At 68.3% G+C, this 9423-nt stretch overlaps 1 protein-coding gene across 1 annotated transcript; it reads left to right on the top strand.

The window, feature by feature from the left end:
* Positions 1-726: 726 nt before the first annotated feature.
* GBX1 (gastrulation brain homeobox 1) lies at positions 727-7584 on the top strand. Its single transcript, XM_059818999.1, is given in 3 exon segments — positions 727-769; positions 772-1527; positions 7064-7584. Coding segments are annotated over 3 exon segments (1320 nt in total).
* The last annotated feature ends 1839 nt before the right edge of the window (positions 7585-9423 follow it).

Consider the following 9423-nt stretch of genomic DNA (forward strand, 5'->3'; position numbering starts at 1 on the left):
GCCGGGCACCGGGAGCCCCCCCCGCCCCGCCCCGCGGTGCACGGCGCCGGGGCCGCGGGGGAGCAGCAAGGGGGGCCGGGGAAGCCTCCCTGCCCCCGTTCCCACTCCGGCCCGGCGCGTCTCCGGGCAGCCCCGCGGCCTCTCCCGGCGCCCTCGCCCGTCCGTCCCACAGAGACCCCGCTCCGAGCCCGCCGCCGCGGCTCCGGGGGCTGGAAGGGGGCAGGCCGGACCCTGCCCGGCGGCGGCCCCCGCCCCGCGCCCGGGACGAAGGCGGGCGGTCTTCCGGCACAGCACGGCGGTCCCGGAGCGGCGGGGCCGCGCCCGGCCAGGGCCGGTCCGTCGGGGCGCTCGAGCCCGCCCGGCGCCGGCGGCCCCAGGCCGCTCCCCGCCGGGCTCGGCCGTCAGGAGCCGTCAGAGGCGGCGGGGCGGGCCGGCTGCGGGAGGCGGCGGGGCCGGGGCGGAGCGGGCCCGGCCGGCCCCGGCCGTTGTCCCGGGCCCGGGGGCGGCCCGAGGACGGATGCGCCGCGCGGCGCGGCCCCGTCCCGTCCCCACAAAAGCGCCCTTGTGCTGGCCCCGTAATTGCTAATCATCAATCACCATTAATAACAGCTGATGAGGCGGGAGGGGGAGGTGCCTTCCCAGGGGCCGGCCGCGCCGGGGGGAGCGGGGAGCCTTGCCCCGCCGGAGCGGGCGCTGAAGGAGGAACTCGACCGTGATGTGCGGAAGATGGATGAGAGCAGAGGGCGACACCCCCGCCCGCCTCCCCTCCCCTCCCCTCCCCTCCGCGGCCCGGCCCGGCCCCCCCGCGGCGGGGCGGGCGGGCGGCTCCGAGCGCGCTTCCACTCCGCCGCGCCGAGCCAGCGAGCGGGCGGGCGGGCGGCAGCTCTCGCCGGGCGCCGGAGCCCACGGGAGGCGGCGGGCGCGGGCCGGGGCCGGGGCCGGGGCCGGGGCCGCGGCAGCGGCGGGGCCCGGCGGCGGCGGCGGCGGCGGCGGCGGCGCGGCGAGTTGGCGGCGGCCCGAGCTCGCCGGAAAGTTGGTGCCGGCTGAGCCGGCGGCGCCCGCTCGCCATGCAGAGACCCAGCGGCCAGGGGACCGCCTTCTCCATCGACTCGCTCATCGGGACGCCGCCGCCGCGCTCCGGGCACCTGCTCTACACCGGGTACCCCATGTTCATGCCGTACCGGCCGCTGGTGCTGCCGCAGGCGCTGTCCCACGCGCCCCTGCAGTCGGGGCTGCCGCCGCTGGCGCCGCTGGCCTCCTTCGCCGGCCGCCTCACCAACACCTTCTGCGCCAGCCTGGGCCAGGCCGTGCCCTCCATGGTGGCGCTCACCACGGCCCTGCCCAGCTTCTCCGAGCCCCCCGACGGCTTCTACCCGCCGCAGGAGCTGCCCCCGCCGCGCGCGAACCCCGACGCCGGCTGCCGGCGGGGCGCCGAGGGGCTGGAGGCGGAGGAGCTGCCCCCGGGGCGCGACAAGGGGCCGCCCGAGCCGCCGCTGCACTTCCCGGACCCCTTCCCCGGCCTGGCAGGTAAGCGCGGCGCCGGCCCGCCTCGCCCGGGACTCCCGCGGCCCCGAGGGGCCCCCCGGCGGGCAGCGCCGCCCGGCTGCCCCCTGCCCGGGCTCTCCCCGCTGCCCCGGCGGCGGCTACGGGCGGGCGGCACCGCGGGCCCCCGAGCTCGCCAGGTCAGGAGCCACGGAGCCGGGGGCGCTGGGGACCGGGGCGCGGCGGGCAGGACGGCGGGGCCGCGATGGGCCGTGGCGGCGGGACCTGCCCGCGGCTGCGCCCCCGCTCTGTCCCGTCGGGCCGGGCCGGGAGGACCGGGCCGGTTCCCCGCCGTTCCGGGCTGGCTCCGCAGCGCCCGCAACTTTGGCGGGCGGGAGGCAAACTCCGCTCGCCGTGCCCGGGCCGCGGGGCGGAAGAGCCGCGGGAGCCGCCGGTCGGGGCGGCCGCCCCGGCGGGGCACGGACCGCCCGGCAGGACGGGAGCGGCGCGGGCGCCCGGAGCCGCAGCCGGCCCGGCGGCGCGGAGCTCTCCGAGGTCCTGGCACCCGGCCCGGGGCGAGCAAGGCGGACGGCAGCCGGGCGCCGCGCCGCCCCGGGCTGCCGGACAGCGCGCAGCCCCCCCCCGCCCGTCCCGGTCCCGGTCCCGGTCCCGGTCCCGGTCCCGTCGGTGCCGCTGTGTCGCGGGGCTGCGCCTCGTCCCCGGCACGATGCCGCGTCCCGGGCGGACGGCGGGGCTGGGGGCTCCCCCGCTCGCCCGCGGCCCGCCCCGGGCCGGGCTCCGCCGCCCTCCCGGCGTTACCGTGCTGCCGCGCTCCGAGCCCGCGCCGCGCGGGGCAGCTCCCGCGCCCAGGCGGCCGCCCCGCTCCCCGCCCCGCCCGGAGCCCCACTCCCCTTCCTCTCGGTCCGCTGCCCCGCGCGGCTGCGCCCGCCGCGCTCCCGGCCTCGGCACCGGCTTTGCCCGACGGCGCGGGCAGGCGGCGGCCGCGCTCCCGGGGCCCCGCTCGGTGCTGGCCGGGGGCGGCTCCCGCGGCCGTGGCGGGGCCGCGGGGCCCTCGCCTTTGAGAGCTGCGGGCGCTCCCCGGAGTGTGCAGGCACCAGCCTCGGTGACTTGTTGCTGTGTATTTCCCAGCCAGCTGCAGCCCTTGCTCTCTTCCACCTCAGCTCCTGCAGCACGGGGCTTGAGGTGTCCCTTCCACAGCGAGACTGAGACAAGCCCACTGCTGGCTTGCTCTGATGGCCTGTCCTGAGAGCTGTCTCCCCTGGTCACCCGCAAGATCCACCTTTGTCTCGCAGGCTTCCTGGCATCAATGCGTGCTGAGAAATCTCTGCTGCTGCTTGCAGTGCTTGGCTGTTTGCTCTCCATCCCCCCTTTAGCCTCTCCTGGGTAAGCCCGGGTCTTTTCCTTGCCCTGCCTTGTTCGTCCCTCAGAAGACTGTTTCCCTCACTCAGGTACCCCTTGAACCTCATCCCTCAGCAGGACAACCAGGGCATTTTGCCTCCCCGCTGCCTTTGTGGGTTACTGGGGCTTTGGTGCTCCTCCGGTGCTCCCAGGCCTCTGTGCTGAGTCAAAAGCCCAGTGCGATCTCACTTCTGCTCTGAACGTCTCCTCGGGGACAGAACTGCCCCGGCCAAAACCAGCTGTCTGTATGACCACATCTTCCCAGGCTACGGGGAGATGAACTGCATTGTGCTTGATCTCCCTCCGTGGCTCCTCTATAGCTAAGCCCACATTCTCTCCTCCCGAGGGACTCATATGAACTGTCCCAGACAGTGGCCACTTCTGATACCGAGAAATCTTATCTCTAAGACTTGCCCTGTTGTGACTGGCTCATCTGATGGAAGGAAATATGTCTTGCTACCGCTGTTCATTCGCTGCTGCCTATTAGCTGTCTTTTAGCACTGTGCTTGCTCTGGAGCCATGAAGAATGCTTATCCTTCTGCACAAGCATGTGCCCATGTGGACCTGACTCTGTGGGCTGCTCTGCCCAGGTCCAAGAGGATTTGTCAGGCCAAATGTGCCCACCTTCTCTTTTACCTAATGTTTCTCCTGACTGCACCAGCCAAGGCCCTTGGAGATGGACAATAGGGTTTGTTTTACCAACCATCTCAGATGAAAGCCAGAATGGTTGCTGCGGGCTTTTTCCACAATTAAAGGAGAGAAAGATGATTTCTGTCAAAAGGAGGCATCAGAAGCTATAACGCAGTTTGCACTAGCATCCTATCTTGATGCCCTGGCCAAAAGCAATTGTCCAGGGAGGAGTCAGAGAGCACAACCTGTGCAGTATTTTCTAAAATGACACTTCCCTAGCATCCAACCAGCTGCACTTCAGGGGCTTTCTGAGCCAGGTGTTGCTTCTGCATATTTAGTAACCTTTGACCAACTCCTCTTCTGTGACCTTATCTAGTCTCCCCTGGAGTCCACCAGAAGGGAGAGAGAAACTTGGCATCAGCCACATCCTGGGGCAAGGTGTTCCACAGATCTCTTATCTGTCGAAGAACCACGTGAAGAAGAAATGCCTCCTTTTGTCTGTTTTGCTGGCATCAAGTGAATTATACCCTAAAGTGACTATTTCTGTCCCCAAGCTCCGTTAGTGTCTCCATCATGCAGGTGTCTGTGGAGACAAGATCAGTTGCTTGCTGGATCAGCCAGCGGAGTCAACAGTCTGTGTTTTGAACTTGCTTCCAGCAGTTGCCGCACTTCCTGAGAGGGGAGAGGCACGTAGGGAAACTGGTGGTAAGAAGCAGCAAAGCTTGGAGTGAGGTTCGGTGCTGCAGCTGCAACAAAGAGTGTGACCGCCGGCGTAAAGGTACTCAACAGCCCCAGCTCTCCACACCTCTCCTGAGCCGTAGCAGTCTCCACCGAGATCCAGGCAGTGGTCTGAGACCCTCTCTTGGGTTGAGGTAGTAACTGCACGCTCAGTCGGGGACAGGGTGAGCTTTCGTGTTGTTCCCTGTGAGCACAAGAGCGCTTGTGTGCTTACCAACACAGGGCTCTTCTGGCTGTCACAACACCCGTTCCTGATCCGGGTCCCCCTGATCCTGCTTGAATAACTTTGTCACCTGTGACACACAGCTCTCCTCACCATGCTTACCACGTCCATGATAAGATCAACGAGCAGCTGGGACTTCGTGAAGGGCTGATGGGTCAGTCCTATTCTTCGTCCACTGCCGCCTTGTTGCCTTTTCAAAGTCACAATACTTTGCTTTGTGGCAGCTTCACTCCCTGTTCAAAGGCCTCTGAAAGTCTCGGTACACCCTCCCGCCAAATGGGTGGGTTCCCCTGCCTCCATTACTTCCTCGACGGGGACAAACTAGGTGACTACCAGACCAATATACCGATTTTCTTTGTGAAAACCTCTGGTTTAGACTGCATCGTGACACAGTTCTGAGTTCCCTACTGCAAACCCAGCCCTTTTATACAACACAAATGTGAGACGTGTTAGTCTGGAAGAGACTATTTACAATCTGGGGTCTGGTTAAGAAGAGTGTACCCAGAGACAGTACCTGTTTTACAAGGCGACATGTTGCACTTGGCAGCTCAGCCTTCTTCCAGTCTCTTGGGGCACAGTCTGGGCCTGCACGAGCGGATGCCCGATCAGCACTGTCTGACAGTGTGGCTGCTGGGGTGCCGTCCTCTGTCGCTGGGGAAGGGCAGAGTCAGGGCAGGACCTACGAGTACTCTTGGTGAAGACACTGACGCCTTCATGCGAGCTCTCGTATCTTGTCAGGCCTTGTGCTCCGGCGGATGGAGGTGGTACACGGAAATGAACGCTCTTTTCTTCGGCAGAGTGCTTGCGTGAGACTGTGCGCTGGCAGCCAAAGTGCACCGTGCCGCCTGCTGCTAATCCTCAGCCCCACAAGCACAAATTCTCTGGGTCTTTACTAGACCCCCTGTGAATATGGGAGATTTCTCCCCCCCGCCCCTGACCCTCAGGAAGAAAGAGGTCACTGTCTATTCTTCTGCAGCAGAATAGAGATGGAGGTGTTTCTTACCTGCTGTATGAAGCAGGAAGAGCAGGGAGGTGATTCCAGGTCTCCAAAGCCATCCACCCTCCCTCAGGAAGCCACGGACTTGCTGCAGGACCGGCAAGGGATGTGGGAGCTCCACAGCAGCCAGGCTCCTAAAAATGTCTCCTGGGCTCAAGCAGTTTCTTGCAGTTGCTGCTTGTGTACGTGCAACCCTGCACCTTCAGGCATCTGATGGCTCTTCTGCCTTTCCCACTGAGGTGAGGTGAGCTGTCCAGAGGTCCAGTGGCCCGGGGCGCACACGCCAGTACCTGGACACTGCTTAGAAGCTTGGAGAGCAGCTGCTTCTTCTTCTGCATGGAGGATTATATTGAGTGGCAGTGCTTCAGGACCAGCTCCTTCCAGCAGCTATTCCTGCTGTTGGGTCAGGCTGGGAGCGTTTGCTTCTAGTCTCAGCATGACAAAAAAGCTTCTTCATCTGCTTGTGCATAGCTGGGGGTCCTCTCCCTCCGTGACCCCTGGCTATGGCCGGGAGCACCTTCTCGCTCGATCTCCTGTGAGGCCTTTGTTTGAGCCCTTCTACCGAGGAAGGGACTGGCTTCCACGCCTCTTTCCTCCCCGCTGCCTCCCACCCATGCCCTCCCTTGCTCCATGGCTGTTTAATCATTCAGGCAGCAGTTTGGGACACAAGAAACCGTTAAGAAGAAGATTCATACCCCTATACCCTATCAGTATCCTTCCAGGGGACGTAACAGAGGTGTCTGCGGCGGTCTGAGTGCTGCCTCCCCTCTGGGTGGCCTGGGATGAGGTCCTGTCTGCCGGGGGGAGTTGGCAGCCTCCGGCCTGCCCCTCTGCACAGACTGGTGGGGGGAGCTAAGCCTCGGGCATCAGCTGCCTAAGCACCTTGCTCCCCGGCTGTGCGACCCTGCTGTACTACAGCACCCTGGGCTCAGGGAGGGAGCGCTGGCAGCAGGACAGCCCCTGGCCTGTAGAGCCCTGCGCAGAGGTTGGCCGGGCTGGAACTGCCTCAGGCTGCTGTTTCCAGGACGGTCCTTCAGCGCCTCTTGGCCGGCTCCTCTCCGGTGAGCAGCACCAAGGGTCTGGTGCGGCGGGACGGGACGGGACGGGACGGGGCTGTGCAGACTCTTTCCGGACGTGGCGGCGCGGACAAGCCCTGTGCGCTCCGCTGGAACGGGGCAGCGATGCTGCTGCAGCCGGGCTGTGGGACGGGCTGGCGGCAGCTCCTGCGGCCGCTCACACCCCAGCGCGCCTGCGGACGCTCCGCGGGCGCTGCCCCGGAGAGCGGCCGCGCCGGGGCCGGGGGCGGCCGCCGCTGCCCGGGGGGCCGCTGCCTGCGGCGGGGCCGAGCGCGCAGCGGGCGCCGGGGAAGCTGCTCCCCCCGCGGGAGGCAGCGCCGGCGGCCCCCGGGCTGCGGCGGGGCCCGGCCGCCGCGGAGGGGCCGCGGGGGGAGCCCCGCCGGGCGCCGAGGCCGCGGCTCCGGGGGCTCCGCGGGCGCGGGGGGGGACGGGCCCCTCGGGCGGGGCGGGGCGGGGCGGGGGCCGCGCCGGCGGGCGCTGACGCTGTGTGCCCCGCAGACGGGAAGGCGTACAGCTCGGACGAGGAGAAGCTGGAGGTGAAGTCGGCGGCGACGCCGTGCAGCGAGCGGGAGGAGGAGAGCTCGGCGGGCGACAGCGAGGAGGAGCCCTTCCTGGACGGGGCGGCCGCCGCCGCGCTGGGCGGCAAGGGCAAGGGCAAGGGCGGCCCCGCCGCCGAGCAGGCCCCGCCGGGCTCCGGGGCCGGCAAGAGCCGCCGGCGGCGCACGGCCTTCACCAGCGAGCAGCTGCTGGAGCTGGAGAAGGAGTTCCACTGCAAGAAGTACCTGAGCCTGACGGAGCGCTCGCAGATCGCGCACGCCTTGAAGCTGAGCGAGGTGCAGGTGAAGATCTGGTTCCAGAACCGCCGCGCCAAGTGGAAACGCATCAAGGCGGGCAACGTCAGCAACCGCTCGGGCGAGCCCGTCCGCAACCCCAAGATCGTGGTGCCCATCCCGGTGCACGTCAACCGCTTCGCCGTGCGCAGCCAGCACCAGCAGATCGAGCAGGGCGCCCGGCCCTGAGCGCCGTCGGGGCTCTCGGACCCTGGGGCGGGCGGGCCGCCGGCAGCGGGGGGGCCCGACGCGGCGGGGGGCGGCCCGGGCGCCCGCTCGCACTCCCTCTGTACATCTCCCTTATTTATTCCGTGTAAACTCTGTATATACGGCAGCGTGTCCGTCTGTCCGTGCCGCGGGGAGCGCGGGCCGCCTGGCCCCCGCGGGCTCCGGCCGTCAGCCGGGCCGGGGCCGGGGCCGCGCTGCCCGCGGGCGCCCGCCCATGTATAGCTGTGATTTCAATAAATTATTTTCTATGGAGCGAGGCGACGTTCCTCCGCGGGGCTGCCCGCGCGGCCGCGCTGCGGGGACGGGCGGCCGCGGCCAGCAGCGCCCCGCGGCCCCCGCCCCGGCGGGAGCGGTGACAGGGCCGGGGACAAGGGCAGGGGCGGCGGCGGCCGGGGAGGGAGGGCGGGCGGCCGGCGGCGGCGGGAGGCTCCGGGGCTCGCCCGTCCCTCGGCCGGGGCCGGTACCGGGGCCCGCGGAGCCGGTGGCTGTGCGGGGAGCAGCGGGGGCCTCGCGGGCTCCGTCGGAGCCGGTCGGGTGCCGGTGCTGAGACACGGGAGGGGGCAGAGAGGGGGGCGGGCTGGGAAGAGCCCCGGAGCATCCCCGGGTGCGCCCTCCCGCCGGCGGGTTGGTGCGCGGGCCGGGGCCGGGGCCGGGGCCGTCCGTCCTCGCCCCCCGCAGCCCCTGCCCGCGGCCGGCGGCGCTCCCCCGGGGTGGGAGGGACGTGTTCGCTGCCCCCGGGCTCCCGGCCCGGCTGCCTCCCCTGCCCCGCCCCGGGCAGCGGGCAGCCCCGGTGCCCCCGGCCCCCGAGGTCTGCTCCGCACGGCGGCGGGTTGTCACCCTCCCCGAAGGCAAAGCCCGTCCCGTCCCATGGGCCTCGGGCCGGGACCCGGCCTTTGCTGGCCCTGGGGTGAGGAGAAGCCCGTGCCCACAGCCCCCTTGCCCCCCGCCCGGTGCAGGCAGGATGCCTCCCTGCTGTCCCCGGGGCTGCCCTGGCGCCCCGCGCCAGCTCCACGCACCCGCAGCCCCACATGCCACCGACACATCTGAGGCCCAGCAATGCGATGCCCTCCAGCTCTTCAGGGCTAGAAGAGCCCTGCCTTGAAGCCTTTCCTCCTTCCTCAGCTCCGAGGGAGCCCATGGGGGATGAACGGGGAAATCCTCCTGCAGCTCAGGTGCCTTATTGCCACTGAATCCTGGGGCAGTGCTGGCTGCCAGGGCTGCCTGTCCCACGGCTGGGCTGAGGGGAAGGTAAGGGTCTCGCCCTTCCGCGGAAACCTCAGCCTGTCTCACCAGTACCAGCTGCCGCTTCTCTTACCACGCTGCTGAGGCTCCGCAGCAGTGAGCAGGGCCAGGGCGGACCCGGCCCTGCTGTCACCGACAATGTGCCTCCTTGCCCCAGCCTGGAGCCGCTGCTGGGTCTCACTGCGCTGATGCAGGAGGGGGGTTTCAGGCTTCCTGAGCAGGGGCTCTCACATCTGGGTCAGCCAGTCTGCTCTTGAGAGCTATGGTATGAGAAGCCTGGCTGCTTCCGAAGCCAGGGGGTATCTCAGACTGAGCCCAACCCCAGAACCTGATGAAGATCCAGTTTTGCACGGGGCACACCTGCACGCACAGTCCTGAGTCAACAGTGCAGAGGACCATGTGATTCCACCACTAATTGGGTGTCCAGCCACGAAAGCCTCTGTTGCTGGTTTGACGAACATGGGGCAAGGGAGCTCATGCATCTGTAGCAACACCCATTGCAACCCCACCAGAGGTTCCTGGACAGGGAGAAGGTTCTCCTCAGGGGTGTGGGACATG

This window comes from Gavia stellata, chromosome 6 (genome assembly GCF_030936135.1).
Source record: "Gavia stellata isolate bGavSte3 chromosome 6, bGavSte3.hap2, whole genome shotgun sequence".
NCBI lineage: Eukaryota > Metazoa > Chordata > Aves > Gaviiformes > Gaviidae > Gavia > Gavia stellata.